The sequence below is a fragment of the Neovison vison genome, chromosome 3 (genome assembly GCF_020171115.1).
Source record: "Neovison vison isolate M4711 chromosome 3, ASM_NN_V1, whole genome shotgun sequence".
Taxonomy (NCBI): Eukaryota; Metazoa; Chordata; class Mammalia; order Carnivora; family Mustelidae; genus Neogale; species Neogale vison.
The window spans coordinates 62178332-62195022 of NC_058093.1; the positions used below are offsets into that span (position 1 = coordinate 62178332).

Sequence of the window (16691 nt, forward strand, 5' to 3'; positions counted from 1 at the left end):
TTCAATAATCACATACATACTAAGTGCTCACCTCAGTAAGTGTAATCACCATCTGTCACATATAAAGTTATTACAGTATTACTGACTGTATTCTCTTTGCTAAACCTTTTATCTCCACGACTTGTTTGTCTTGTAACTGGAAGTTTGTACCTATTAATCCCCTTTATCTATTTTGCCCATCACCCTACCCACTTTCTTTGCTTTCCCACCCACCTTCATCTTTTCTAGAAAATATACTTAAATCTTAGATGGGAAAAAGTAAACTTTGTTGCTTTCTTCCATGCCAATCTCAGATCATCATTTATAGGGTAACTGGGTACTTCATTCCTTAGTCATCTCAACATCTTTCCTATACAATGAATCATTCTCAGTGTTATATATTTAGCCAGGCACCTAAAATTCAAGGAATTACTTTATCGAGGGTTGTATGAATATAGTTTCATTTTTAACACTAGTTAGAATCTTTCTTTGCCTCAAGGCCATTGATGGAAATAGGGTCCAAGAATACCTCTCAGGTCTGGGGAAAAGCTGCATGTTAAAATTGCTTATTAATCTTTTGATGTGATCCTGAATTTTTCACTTCCTGCTTTTCATGCACAGAAAAGCCCCCTGTCTTCTAGGTATCATCCACTGTCAGTTTTCCCAAGCTTATTTATTTTCACCCTCAGTGCTTTTCTTAGTTATACCTATGACTCATCTTGTTAGTCAGTATCACTGTTCCTTTGTCCTCCCTCTCCTAGTTTTCATATTATTTCTCATTTCCATCCATTCCTTGCTCTAATTCTCTGAGCTACTACTCACTGGATTGAACCCAATCACATTGACTCAGCAAATCTTTATTTATTTGTGTGCAAGACTTTGTACTGATCACTACGAGAGCACTGTTTTGCCTGTCAAGGCTCTACAGTACATCTGCATCCCCAAACAGCTCTGATCACAGCACAAATTAACCACATTTGAAACTGTGAAGGATGGTGTGTAATTACTGCAGCATCTATAAATCAAATCACAACACTGCCAATGAGGTCTGAAGGGATTGCAGTCATTATCAATGAGATGACATTCCAGAATGCCATTTATCTCACAGGGTTACCTTCTCCACATTCTGAAGGGTAAAGAAAACAACAACAAAAAAGACAGGTCAGATCATCTTAATTGTCCAGGCACAGTCACTGCTATAATATAATCTGGAAATAGATAAGTTAACTTTTCAGAAGAAAAGAGAAAAAGCAAAGATAAACATGCCCTTACCATTTCTTTGAAATAGTTCCCTCAAGTGGGGTATTTTGGGTCACTGTAAGAAAAGAGGGGAGGTTGAACTTTAATCCTATTAGAGCTTGTTTACCTTCAGTAAAGCAAGCTTCTGGTTTAAGGTCTTCCTCAGGTTCAATTTCAGCTTGTTCGCCTTCTCTGGGTGGAGCAACATCAACTGTGCTTCCTTCAGATGAGCTGGTTGCATTTAATTTCTAGAAAGAAACCCCATTGTAAATTGTGATTTTTCTCCCTTTTTATTCAGCTTATTTGGAAACTTTTTGTCATAGTGTGAAAAAATGATAGCGATCACATTTGACTCTATTGACATTTCTGATAAATTATGTACTAATAATTGAACATAATTAAAGTTCTAATATTTAAAACAATGTAATTACTGACCTGATTCAGACAGAAAGAGGTTAGACAGCATTCAACGTGGGTGATTTGGAAAGGATGAACTGTACTGGTTCATTTGTTTTATGATATCTATTTGTATATGGATGTCATATGAAATAGTTTAATAAGTTAATTCTCAGGCCAAATCAAAAATAGTTTGATGAAAGTTTGATATGCTGACATTCACTACTGATTATATTAATTAAAATACATCAAATTAAATTGTAATTTCCACTTCTTATGATGGAATTTTTCAGAGCAAAGACCATTACCAGTTGTCTCTAACTACTGTCCATGTTTCTGTAATTTTAGAAAGGAAGAGCAGCATATTAACATTAGTCACAGTCATTATATTTCAACTTTGAGCTATATTTTTCCTCCGGCTTACATAATCTTCTGACTTTACTTAGAAGAAAAATGATGGATCTCTCTCTCTCTCTCTCTGAACTGCTTAAATGAATTCAATATTGCCAAAGAATTCTAAATGAAATGGAAATTTCTTCATAAATGACATTGGGCAGAATCTGTATAGACCTTTGTTAGGAGCACATTCTGAATTCAACATGTTATCAGGCTGTGAATTTTTCCTTTAAATAAATCGTTGCGGCATGCCACATGGTTAGGAAGAACCACTTTAATGATACAAAAATAAATATATAAGTACTTGGAGATCACTTGTGAAAACAACATGGATTTGCAGTGTTTTATGAAAACAGATGCAAAGACATGACATACCACACAGCCTGGCCAATGTAAAGCTTTTAGGATGAAAAAACGGCACATGGACATTGTAATGGTTTCTAAGTCCCCATTAACTTTTAAGTGGTAGGGGGTCACTCTGCCCTAACCTTCTGAAAGAGTTAATGTGTTACTGAAAAATCCCCAAATGACTCCCTATTTTAGTATATGTGCTGCCGAAGCGAGCACCCAAATGACTCCCTAAACATTGGTCATATTGGAGAAAATTTGGCTCAAGATTCTTGATTTACTAATATCATAACACAAATGTAGTTTAATATTTTATAATGTGAACTATTTGGAAAGTATTATCCAGATAATATTTTCTGTGATGTTACTTTGAGGGTGAGGTTAATCATGTCCAACTAAATATATTATGAACATTAAATATATTATGAAAAATAAGTCAAATTGAATTCGATAATAAAATATTTCCTAGTATGGAGTATGCTAATGAGAGAAGCTAGGCCATCAATTTTGGCTGATAGTTCTTAGGATCGTTATAGTGCGAGAGTTTTTGCCAATAAATTCCTCTACTCTTCTGGAGAGGTGAGAAAGGCCACGACATATTTTCTTCCCCCAGGATATTTCTGCTTCTTAACCAGAATATCTTTATTCTTTTAAGAAAATCCCAGGGAAGCTACCACTGTATAGAACTGTAACAGCTTCTGATAAAACGAAGAAAAAGCAGAATAGCTGTTTGAACTAAGCAACTAACTCTTCTTCCCTTCCAATTTCACTGGTGGTTGATGGGTTGAACACTATGACATCTGATGAGTGGAAGCAATAATAACCACTGTGTAAATAAATCCAGTAAGAAACCAAATTATTTTGAGATTAGTTATAAAAAGTTTCATGTTTCTTCTTCCTGTTGGTCAAACCAAGTTGGATAATTTCTTCTGAGCCTAGTCCTGGTCCACCTCCTCCATGAAGCCTTTCTTTCTTGCATGATTTCTCCATGCTAAATTTTGTAGAATGTTAGGCTATTATGCTTTTTTGTTTGATCAGATATGCTCATGAATATTTATAAATTATGTATGTACATAAAGTTATACATAGATACAAATTATATATTTATTATTACATAAATATAAACATATATACCAAAAATACACACACATACATATACCAAAAGACCCAAGCATAGAATGGACACAAAATAGTTCTATCAAATTTATAAAGAGCCAATAAATGAATGATTGATTGCATTTCTGAATTACTCTCATAGAGAGAATTATAGTGTTCAGATAGTTTCATCTCTCTACTTTGTTGTATAACTCAATAATGTCCTTGACAGAAGTTTATTTAGTTGTATTAGAAAATACATTTTTAATGAATAGGAATTATTTAGTTAATAATATTTTAGCAATAAAAACACATGCTATTTCCAAAATGTTTTTCTAAAATACTGGCAGATAGTCAATAAAGAAATACAAGGGGAGAAAGTAATCAGTATATGTGTATATATACACAAATACATGTATATTTTTCCATTTGAAACCTCTAGAAAACATACTGTTCTCATTTTACCAGTGTTAATATAAGGTGAAATGTTCAATTTTTTGCATTATAATAGTCTGCCATATAGTCTACAGGTTTCATCTTATATTTAAATACAAATATTTACATAAAACAAACCCAAATGGCACAACTACTAGTAGCCACTAATCTGAATGACAACTGAATCTACTCTTTATCAACTACTGACCTACGGATGTATTTTTGGATTAGTACTGTCTTTCAATATAAATATTTCTGTGAATGTGGTTAACATGTTTGAATAGAAATGCTTTCAATTTTCTAAATAGCTATGTGAGGTTATACATTTATATATTGTAAAGATTGTAAAGTAGAGGGTCAGTGGTGAATTCATTTGCCTCTATCTGCATGGTATTATGAGGCACAACTTGTGTTTTAAAAACAGACATCTCTGAACCCTTGCCAAAGCTCCACATGTAGTCTGCTCTTTTAAATGAGCAGAACCCATTTTACATGAAGAATTTCTTCACTATTATTCAGGAGTTTTTCTGAATATAAGGGTCAGCTTTTTTTTTTTTTTAAAGATTTTATTTATTTGTTTGACAGAGAATTAGATCACAAGTAGGCAGAGAGGCAGGCAGAGAAAGAGGGGGAAGCAGGCTTCCTGCTGAGCAGAGAGCCCGATGTGAGGCTCAATCCCAGGACCCTGAGATCATGACCTGAGCCGAAGGCAGCGGCTTAACCCACTGAGCCACCCAGGCGCCCCTAAGGGTAAGCTTTTTAAACTTACACTTCTTAAGGAATGTTCAGTCTTTTAGACCCTCATGCACCAAAGCTTAAAAGGTAGTTGGTAGGCAAGGGTTCATTTCACTAAGAAGTGTTTTGTGGGGGGCTCCTTTCCTTATGAAGTTTGACATAAAGTTAATTCTTAACTTGGAGAATCAGGCTTATTCATGTTGTAACCTTCATAGGCCCCTTTTTTGCAGGAGGTCATAGGAGAGTGCATACATTTTATTCTATGAAGTTACAAAAATCTTGTATCAACTGCATAAAATTTCAAAAGTCATGAATTTATTCACATTTTTATAAAGTAAACCTTAGAGTGTATTCTTATTAATGTATAACAACTTAACAATTACGATATACTGCTTGATAGTCATTGTATACATAAAGAACTTTACAACTGTCTTTTTAAATAATTCATTTCTGCCCTAGAAACTACTTAAGCATTTAAAATCGTATATGTTGATATAATACCGTCTATGTATTCTAAGCAGTTCCTATTTCAGTACTTTGGCAGAGTGTAGTCTGTGATATATTTTATCATAGCCATACCAAAATGACTTCTGTATTTATTAAAAGCAAGTAACTGATTTAAAAGCAAGTGACTGATGATAAACACAAAGAATAACTTACTTTCTTTATATTGCCATAGCTGTGATACTACAATGGTATTAAAAAAAAGCAAAGAAAACTGAAATGAAATTTTCCATATTAAGGAGCTCAATACTATACTAAATAACTAAATTAATACTTATTCAGAAGTAGTTAGAAAAATATAATTAGTTATATAGGCATAACTATAGAAAGCTTCCATATAAAACCATATAGTACAAGCTCAAACTTGTGTTCTTGTACTATTTTCTTCTTACCCCTCCAATATTTTATGGCACTTAAGGTTTGATTCTTCCATCCCTTGTAGAAAGTACTGAGTCTACAGAGGGATGATGGCTTATGCTCTACAAATGCACACTGGAAAGCAGGTTTTAAGATGCAACATTCTCCAGGCCTAATTCAGCCACAGAAAACATGCCTGGCTATAGCAGAAGCCTGGCGCAATACTGTGGAAGCCGCACGCTGATTCAAGAACCATGTTCTCGAGGACATGGTCCCTGAATATGAAGTTTTCGAGAAGATTAACTGCAAATACCGTTCATTAAGAAATGACAGAATCAGCACCCATAAAGGCCACGAGACAATTTTCCCCTCTAATAACATGAACTTATTTAGAAATTCTCCATTGTGATGAATATTGCTCTTGATTTTTATCCAATTAAATAATGAAATTTTAACTTTCAGAGATAGAAGAGAATGTTAGCAACTGGCCTACTTCCACTGAAATGCGCTTACATTTCATTTGTTTTCAATCAGCTGTCAAATGTTTGACTCTCACAAACTGCTGTATGATTCAAGAGGCAAAAATAAAAGATTCAGCCATTACAGATTGCCTTTAAAATCTAGCCATTTCTCTCACAACTTCGGAGTTTTGTCTTACAAGTAGAAGAGGAAAATCTTTTGGTCACACATACTATTAGGGCCTTAGTCTGATCTTTTGGATATGCAAATCCATATCTTGACTTATAATATTTCACTTAAAGAATAGGTAGACACACCAGGTGGCCGTTGGGCTGCTTGTCCAAGGCAGGAAGAACAAGACTAAAATCAATAGCTCTCTTTTCTGGACCATTTATTGAATGGTTAAGTGTATAAACCACATGCATGTGGTTTTTGCCTCAACATATTTTAAATGCGCAATAGCCCTGGTGCTTCTTTAATTTTAAAGTGGCCTTAATAACAACATGATATTTGAAAGTGAAAATAACTGTGTGGTAGTTGAAGAGTAAGGTAAAAGGGCATCAAGAAGCCAAAAGAAAAAGCTGGTTTATCTTGAGAAGATATACAAAAATTTAAATCTAAACTAGTGCTAATTAGGTTTTATTTCAACAGAAGTACATGAAAGCACCAAAACAGTTCTCTGAAGGTCAATATGGGTTTAAAATGGTATTCATATACTCATCTGTGCTTCTGGAAGAGTTGCCTCACATTCAGTTTCTCAAAGAATGTTTGGAAGACGCTGAGAGCAAGACAGAGAAAGCCCAGAGGTTTCCCATTGAGAAATGGGAAATGAGAGAAAGCCCATTGCTCTCCAGATTCTGAAAACAGAACACAGTGCCTTTTCCAGAAGGGCACGTGCTTGGGATCTTAATCAAGTATCTATTTTCAGTTCTATGAAGGCTTTGTAAAGGAGGGAATATTGCTATAAACTTGATGTAAAAGATAATTTTCCAGTACCATTTAATTCTATTCTGCTTTTGAAGAAAGAATGAATTAGATTTTTTTCAACTGGTCAGTGTTGGTTTACACCACAAAATTAAAAGTAATTGCTAAGTAAAAATTGCATAAATCAGGGACTATATACCTTTTTCTACAGTTCATTAATAATTTTATTTCTGAATTTGTTGCATTCTCCAGCTAATTCTCAGTTATCCCTAAGGAAGAAGAGAGAATGTATGAATTAAACCTAGAGACAACCCCAAACTCTAGTTAGATACTCTTTTTCACCAAAAGTGTTGAAGTTGCCAATACTCAAGAACTTTATTCTACTTTTGTTTTGTAATTTTCTTTCCAGAACCCACACTTTGGCTGAGATTCCAGTAAGCACTGAAATCAATAAGAGAAGGTTGCATGAAAAGAATAAACTAAAGGCTTAATCCATAAACCTCTAGTAATCTTGGGAGATGCCCTTTACTTGTCATAAAACCATCATTAATACTAAAAAAACAGGACATTTTCTGTGTCTCTTTTTTAGCTGCTTAGTTTTAGGGAACATTAAGGTAGATTAGGGAAATTTTTTTGAAAAATGGGTACACTGGACCAATTAATTATCAAGATGTGAACTACCCATATCATGATGCTTTCCTTCTTTTGATTTCTTTGCAGTGAACACTTAACGATTTTACAATATGACTTAAAAACTTTCCTAAACTACATGAAATCCAAGATATGTGGTGCCCAAATACATACAGACTATGGCCCTTCATATCCAGAAGCTTATGATCACCCTGCTTTTATTTTTTATAGAGCCTTAAAAAAAAACATGAAAGCACACATTTTTGTCTTGAGCAAATGAATTAGAAGGGTTGGAAATGATATTCATGAATCTGAATATAATGATCTAAAAATGGCACTACCAAAAAATATCCCATGAGGCTCATTTTGGTAATACAATTTACTTATAAGGGCTGAATCAACAACAACAAAAAATTGTGGTCTCATTTTAATGAAATAAAAGCAGAGAAATAAAAAAAAATGCATGCTCTCTTAAATTCTTGAGTATATTGTACTTTAAACATTCCTGTCATGTTTTAAAACAGCTATAAATCCTATAGAGCATGCAATTATTGCTTTTCAGAGTTTAAAAGACTAAACTGGAAGACTCATTAGCAGAATCAAGTATGATATGGGACTGCCCATCTCTCCTGACCATGCTATGATGTGTCACACAATTCAGCAGAGAGCGGCTGGGCACATCTAGCGCTTCCTTGCCATGGCAGGGGAAGGAACAGCTGAGTAGCATGCAGGCCAGTCAAAATTCACTTCGAAAGTGATTGTACATGTACCACTTGCTTGGGTAACCTGGGTAAAAGTGGTGGCCCGAGCCTCTGGCTGGTTAAAAAACACCAGAGCTGCACTCTTGATGGCTCCAGCTTGATTTTACCCCTGTGAGAAGTAAGAACGGTAAGTAGTGAAGGTCACGGTATGATATTGCTAGAATGTGCTTTGGAATTCAACTTCAGATACGATTCTTAAGAACATTTATTCCATATCCTCATCTAGGAAGACAATGAAACCTTTTAAAAAATTAAACTGCAAAAATTCATAGTTCTATAAATATTCCAAGAGATCATGATTACGTGAACTTTAAAAATACGAAAACAAACAAAATTCTACTTTTTATCTTGTTACAAGATTTGTATAATTCCAAGATTTCCCATGATAAAAAGATCACTAATTTGCATTTCATACCTTTCATTCTCTTACATTTTTTTCATGCCAAGCTTTGTAGTTGTTTTCATACCAGCCTGTTTATGTTAGCGAGCCATATATGTGGATATAATGAATATAGATATATCAACATATATTATAAAAATAATATCAGCAATTTTTATCTTTATTTCTAACAACTTTCAGGGATCATTCTTTCTTAATTGTATACTATAGCTAGATATGCAGTATTATGAAAATGAATGTAAAGAGTAGAGTGACCAGAGCTTTCAAATACTATCTAAGTTAATGATTAGCTTACTGCTCCCTAAAGCAGATATATTACAAGCTTTTTAAATTACTTATTAATCTTTTAGTGAGAAATGTATCACTCCATTTGTTTAGTTTGTATGATTTCTTACTTTGTCAGTAAAAAGAAAGGATATTCTGTGTTCTTCAAAACATAGCTCAATGTTCTTTTTCTATTTATGGTCAAAAAACTCAGAAGCATGAACCCAAGTGTTACTTTATGCATATGTTATTTTTCATTTGTGTGTATATGTGTGTGGGCAATGATTATTAAAAAAGAATAACCCAGCCAACGTAACTATGCATCTGAAACATGACCTGTGTTCAGTGCCAGCAGTTTTCAGAAGTTCCAGGTTAAAATGAACTTTTCTGGAATTTATCTAAGCCTACTGTAAAATGTTAGAAAATGCTGATTTTTTGCTTTTTATTTTTTAGAAACATTATATTTTTTAAACTTTGTGTGAGCATATATGAGAATTTCCTGTTAACTTTTTTTGTGCTAACCAAAAATCATATACAATTTATTATTGAATTTATTTCTACCATGTGAAATAATTTGAAATTTTATCTTAGCTTTGTAAAAGTATTTGATTTTATATTTAGTTTGATAAATTTTCACACTATATATACACTTTAAACAATTTCATTACACTCTGTAATTGGTTTCCATGTATCCAAAATTTAGCTTGGAAGAGGATGAAAGGCTTATAAAGAGTCACCTAAAAAGGAATTTTTGTTCAGATGATAAACTGTTTTCTAGACAGTGTATCTCTATATACCAAATTTATGATGTTCTAGCCATTAAAAAGACATGGCAATGAGGTGGTATCTTTCTAGGCAGTCATTTGAAATATCTGCAAGCATTATAGAGTTTTTTAAATATTCTGGAAACCAACTTTTTGGTAGAAAGTAATTAAATATTTAATTTCCATAAATCCAATGTGATAAAACCTGTGATATTAATGTAACAGGATTTCTCTACCTCTTTGGATTTTCTGCCTCTTCTTGACCCCAGATTGACCCCTAGTCTTGTCCCTAATCTTCCCTTATTTTCTCTTTATAATTCCTTCTTTGGTAAACTCGTCTATTTTTAAGGAGTCAGATAATTATCAAATCTGTTTTTAAACCCTGATTTCTCACCCAGCCTTTTCCCCCCAACATTCTCACTTCTAATTCAGTATATTCCAATTGACTTCTTTCCCTTACCACTTACACCTGGTAACGTTTCTAAAAAGGCCATTTCAGAGAGTGAACTTACTGTTTTTTCCAATTTCGTAGTCTTCACTAGTTTGTCAGATTGCCAGAATGTCTCAGTGCCCACACATATTACCTTATCTTAGCCCAAAATTTCATCACCTCTGCTATCAAATGGTTGTTACCACATTCCTCAAGATAAACAATTTCATCCCTCACTTTGTTTTACTCATTGATATCCTTTGCTAAAACATCACTTTCTTTTTGCCCTTCCCCTGCTTCAGAACAAATAGCTCTGTATTGACTATGCAGGCAATTCTAAATTTTTCTACTTACTTCAGAGACTTTACAATCTGAAAATACCTGATTCGCCCAAACAAATTTCCATTGTTTTCTCAACGAATACTTTATTCATGCTGATTGTTCCACTACTGTACCTCAATACCAAGCTCATTCTCAACTGTGGTTTTCCTTCAGTAGGGTTTTGCTATGACTTTTTAATCATACATTTGACCCAAAGCCTATTTCAATTTTATCTCTTCCATTTAGCAACTTGCTATGTTCTTGCTGTTCTTAGTACCTATAATTTTTATATTCAGTCCTGCAGGATAAAACTTTTTAATAGGTCTTTAATGATTTTGAGAATTAGTGTCGGCTTCCTCAAAGATGTTGAGATTTCCCAAAGGGAGATATATTGTAGAGCTCTCCTTTAACTCTTTTTTACTTTTAGTATGCAGCAGAATGCCGAGTTCACAAAAAAAGTTCAATAATTGCTCATTAGCTAATTGTTATTTTTTCTTAAATAAATCTTTTAAGTGATGAAAAATAAAATTAGACTGAATTTTTATTTTCTCAGAATGAGCAATACATACATTGGAATTGAAAGCTCAGTAAGTGGACTTCAAGTGGAATTCCAGGAATATTATACATCATTTTGTATATGTTATTACCTTTAAAAAATATTTTCAAATTTACCATCAAAATATATCTCAGCAGCACCAAAATGCCAGAAAGAAAGGGTCAGGAGCTATGAGTTATGACATTGTCAACTACGTATTACTTATACAAATTCTACAGATACCATTCTTAAAAAGAGAAGTTTTTAAAATATGCTCACAAAATCAGACACCATGTCTGATTCCTGTGATGCTAATATCATACCCTTAAGCTAAAATCTGTCCTTATAACTCTGTGCTAGACTTACTTCCCACTGGTGTATTAGAAGTGCAAAATTAAGTAATAGTAAAAAATTTTTCCTGTTCTCCATAACACAAAATTGCAGAATTAATACCATTAAGCTGCCATTATGGGATTCTGTGAATTCTAATCACACAGTAAGAACAATTTCCTTTCTCCTTTGTTTTATTTTGAACAACTTGTAATGTAAATAAGAGCAGCTTTTCAATTTTTACCTCTTAACTATAATCCTCAAGTGGAGCGTTTCTAAGTAGATCTTAGCATTTTCAAGTTAATCTGGAACACTTAGTGGATTTGCTTACTCTTGACTGGGCAAAATTCAGTCAGCGCTACTTGCACTTTCCAAATATGTGTAACACTTCCATAAATGTATAACATTCTATCATAGTCAGTAAAACTTTCAGAAGTAAACAAAAACTACATGAAAGTCTCACATTAAAAAATTCAGAGCAAAACCTAGTATAGACAGTAAGGAGATGATACTTTCACAACGATCAATAAAATATGGTTCATTGATTTGTCTGAAGAGTATAATGCAGTACATGGAATAGAAGGTATTAAATATGGTTTATTTTTTTGGCAGGCCACAATTTTAGCCAGATTTTGAAACTATCTAGAAGATGAATATACAAATTATTGAGAATGATGATTTCCTTTTTAAAGCTGGAATTTCTATGAATAGATTTCCCAATAAAAAAATATCTCATAATTTTCCAACACTGCTCTTGGAAAGTCATATGTATTACTTTCAATATACTTTGTAATAATGCACATAAACACAATAAAATACCTAAGTAACCATAATAGATGGTTATTATAGGAAAGGTGACAAAAACTTTAAAAGCATTCTTACCTCTTTGCTTTCTTCTAGTTCTGACTCACTGCTAAACTCTTCAGTATTTAAGTTTTCGAAGTCAGATTCTCCAACAGCAATCGGCACTGTTACAGTGAGGCTAGGGTTGTTTATGAATGACATGTAATCATTTTCATCGATTACGTATTTTTCAACACTGCTTCCAGTACCTACACCACTGGTCGTTCCATTCCCATCTTTAAGATAATTAAGTTCTTTGCTTATTTCTATTCCAGTATTATTGGATATGCAGCTGTCTATTTTGTTGCCTTCATGGATCTCTATAACTTTTGGCTTTCTGAAAAAGGTTTTTCTGAAACACTCTCGTATTTTATTTTTCACATAATCAATTCCCTTTTGCATCCTTCCTACTGCAATCTGGAGATTGTTCATTTCATTATCATCATCTGTAGCAGCAAGATTGTCTGAGCTAAATGAACTCAACAATAAGGCCAGAAAGAGGTTCAGAACCTAAATGAAAAAAAGAAAATTTATTACATTAATATGAAGTATGCATAAAATAAGAACTTAAACAGGGGACTCATAGATCTTTGCTAAAATTAATTCAACAAATGTTTCTTGAATGTTTACTGTATTTTAGACAAGTGTCTTAATCATACACTATTTAAAGGACCTGACACTGTCTACCTGCTGTAAGGGCAATATGATAAAACAAGTGCCTTTTCTTTCATACCAAGAGGACAACAGGAAACTAGAACTTCTAAGACTTAAAGATGTCTACTCAGGGTTGCCAGTGAAGGGAAAAAAATTCCATTTGATGGGTTTGGCCAATGAGAAAAGATCATTTTAGTCATTTTACTTCATATTATTGGTTTCTCTGGAGAATGTCTAGCTTCCTGTGTATAAATAATGAATTTATTTATTTGATAGCCTGGCAATATGTGTTAAAACAGTATAATTTTAATGTAAATTCCTTTGTCCAATGGTTAAAAATTTATAACAATGAAAATTTCTAAATGTGAATTGTGTAAGGTTAACACATTTCCCATCAAAGCAAGAACCCTAGTTTGTTTCCTTATTTCTGTATCAGATTTTGTTCAGAATCTAGAGCTTCCTAATTTACTATTCTGAAAAAAATTGCATGTCTATAGTTATCCCACATTCTTTCAAGTGGTCTTATTTGAAGTGTGTCTCAAAGGAGATTCAAGTATTATGGCATAAAGAACACTATGTACACACGTAATTGAGGAATGTAAGCATTAAAACACATAAAAATACAAATTGTGCTTTTACATTAGTGCTTTTAAGTCAGAACTAAAAGTAGCTTCTTAACTCTGGGCACTGTCCATATATGTGAATAAATTTAAACTGTAATAATTTATTTTCTTTTAATAAAACAAATTCAGGGAAGGATACATTTTGTCCCCTTCCAAGTCATTTGAATAATTACAATACATAGCTACAATGTAATACTCTATTCTCTTAAAGTTTATCTTCAAAATTTGGTGAAATGCAAATTATGCTTCTGAATAAGCCAACAGTATGAACTATGATTGTGTAAGGAGCAATTTCAATATAGAATAGACAGTTAAAAATTTGGATTTACTGGAGATCATTTTCTTAACAGTAGTAATAGGGTAAAAAATAGTTCAGGCCATAATGATAATATGGGGATAAAATTAGTCTTCATAAAAATATTTTCTTGAAAAACAAAGAAAAAAACCAGTATTTTTGTTCCCAAACTTTCATAAATACACTTCAGTTAATCCTCAAACCAACCATAAGATTTCAGCTTTCTTATTTAGCTGTCATAGCTGGGAAACTTCAGGCTCAAAGAAGTTAAGTAACTTGCCCAAGCTCAGAGTGCTAGTCCTGGGATTTGAGTCCAATTTATTGATGATGAAACCAGAGCTGTCTATTGCATCAGGCTACTGTGTGATCTTGTTCTGAATTATGCACATTTGTAATATATACGTACCACAAGGTTTCCAATGACCATGACCAACATGAAAACAATAAGGCACATGGTTTGGCCAGCAACCTCCATACAGTCCCACATGGTTTCTATCCACTCTCCACACAACACGCGGAACACAATCAGGAAGGAGTGAAAAAAGTCATTCATATGCCAGCGAGGGAGTTGGCAGTCACTGGAGATCTTGCAGACACATTCTTTGTAGCTCTTACCAAAGAGCTGCATGCCGACCACGGCAAAAATGAAGACGATGATGGCCAACACCAAGGTGAGATTACCTAAAGCCCCCACAGAATTGCCAATGATCTTTATCAGCATATTCAGCGTGGGCCAGGATTTTGCCAACTTGAAAACTCGAAGCTGTAATTAAGTGAAAACATACCCTCAGTAGTAATCACAATATAATTTTGGAAGTTAGTTAGACAGTGTTTTGTTAATATGCCATATTGTAGACCTACCTCTGAGGGATATAAAATCTCAAACCATACTAAAATTCAAATCCAGAAAAAATAGTTAGTAATACACAAATTGTAAATCAAATCATTAAAAGCAAAACTAAAAAGATAAAATATGTCAAGATAAATAAAACATTTCTGATTGATCAACAGATATATCCCTGAAAACACAGACATATAAATTGAATTTAGAAAACTAGTGTCACCCTCAGACAATATTTTAGAGTAAAAAGAAATATGAAAAGTATGTTACATATTTTAATGGATATTTATAAAATAAAACTAAAATGAACTAATTTGATGAAAAATAAAGGCTTCTTTTCAATTTGAAAAAATACACATTTAGTTTGCAATTAAGTTTTATACATTTTTAAATAATTTTTTTGCCAAGTTTAAAAAAGTTTGTTAGACTATTGTTTAAAATGCTAATGGTATTAAATATTTTCCTATAAGTACCTTTAAAGGAGTTCCCATTAATATAAGTAAGGTTGATAAAAAGCAAAGGCTAATTGAGGCCTAGAATTATTATTTGCATTTCTTTAAAGAGTTGAAGCAAAAAAGTTTTTTGAGTGAATTTAAAACATAGTTTTATCATGGTTTTATAACAATGATTTCCACCATGTTTATCATTCTTAGAAAATAGTCACACTTAGCTTTAAAGAGAATGTTTATGTATCTTCTTAGAGTCTCACGTGTATTGGTGTAGATTTAAAATATTATTAATAGTAAATGTAAGATATGCACTGATTCATTTTCAAAATAAATTTTATGCCAGTGATGAATATAAACATAGTCTAAGTAGATACCAGTCTGAATGATCTCAGTACAGACAATCCCTCCACATTTGCCAGGCCAAGCTCCATCAAACTAAGGCTGACAATAATTCCATCAAATATATTCCAGCCTTCTTGGAAATAATAATATGGATCCATGGCAATGATCTTCAGAACCATTTCTGCTGTGAAGATCCCAGTGAAAACCTGAAGTAAAATAAAGATCACAAACACTGAAAACCTTTAGACACTGTAAGAATCTGTAAAGAATATGAAATAGTCCTGAATAAAAAATATTTAACACTTAAAATGGAGAAATGTGACAAACTGATACAAGGTTTAGCATATTTTTCCAGGAGCTAGATCTCCAAGAAAATGCTGATTTTAAAGCATTTCCTCATTCATATTGTAAATGTGATACTGAGTAGTAACTACTGAATTACTGCCCTTTTTGGTACACCAGATTTCTCCCATAGTCACAGTGAATTTTGTTTTTCATATTACTGCATTAGGAACAAATCTATATATTAATTGAAGTTACTCTAAATGTATTTTAAATTTGGTAAAAACCATATTTTAGTCTTGATTTTTGTGGGTTTTTAAAAGGATACCATCTTATTTCTGTAACTTCATAAGTATTCCTAAAATAAGAGTGAGTTTGCCACAGATGTTTTATAATAATATTCTTTGGATGCATGCCTCAGAATTAAGGTTAATGGATTAATAGAGCAAGGAGCTACAGACTTAATTGAAAGCAGCAGGAGAACATTCTCAGTATGCATATACCCATAATTAAAATTAATAAATTATTTGAGTGGTTGGATGAATGTCTGTTTGACAATAGAAACAATGAAATAAACTCAGAATTTGTTTTTTAACTCAGAACCACAGGCTAAGAGACCTAAGAGCATGAAGAATTATGAAATTACTCTTGCAAAAAATCTTTTAAAGCAATTAACCTAATTAACAATAAGTAAAAGCTGCATTTTATGACTATAAAGTCAAGCTTACCATTTATAAGGTAAGTCAGCCTTTACCTTGAAGGAACTCTGTCAAAATAACAGTATCAAAGTTATTTAAATTCCTAAAATGCCATGTTAATTAAAACAAATCATTATCTGCCCTGAAAAATGTATAAATGCAGCTAACATAGGGACAGTGGAGTGGTTCAGTAGTTTAAATGCCTGACTCTTGATTTCAGCACTCGTCATGATCTCAGGGTCCTGGGAGAAGTGGAACCCTCCCTCTCCTGAGCTCAGCAGGAAGTCTGCTTGAGGATTTCTCTCCCTCTGCCCCTTCCCCAATGCACATGCCCTCTCGCGTGCCCTATCTCTTTCTCAAAT

The 16691-nt window shown here is 33.1% G+C and overlaps 1 protein-coding gene across 5 annotated transcripts in view; it reads right to left on the bottom strand.

The window, feature by feature from the left end:
• Positions 1-16691, bottom strand: part of SCN3A (sodium voltage-gated channel alpha subunit 3) — a 108882-nt gene that overhangs the window by 18788 nt on the left and 73403 nt on the right. For all 5 annotated transcript variants that reach the window (XM_044242240.1, XM_044242239.1, XM_044242238.1 and 2 more), the window contains 4 exons: positions 15382-15555; positions 14124-14480; positions 12185-12655; positions 1346-1466 (listed from right to left, as the gene is read on the bottom strand). In XM_044242240.1, coding sequence (XP_044098175.1) covers positions 1346-1466; positions 12185-12655; positions 14124-14480; positions 15382-15555 — 1123 coding nt within the window. The remainder of the gene's footprint in view (positions 1-1345; positions 1467-12184; positions 12656-14123; positions 14481-15381; positions 15556-16691) is intronic.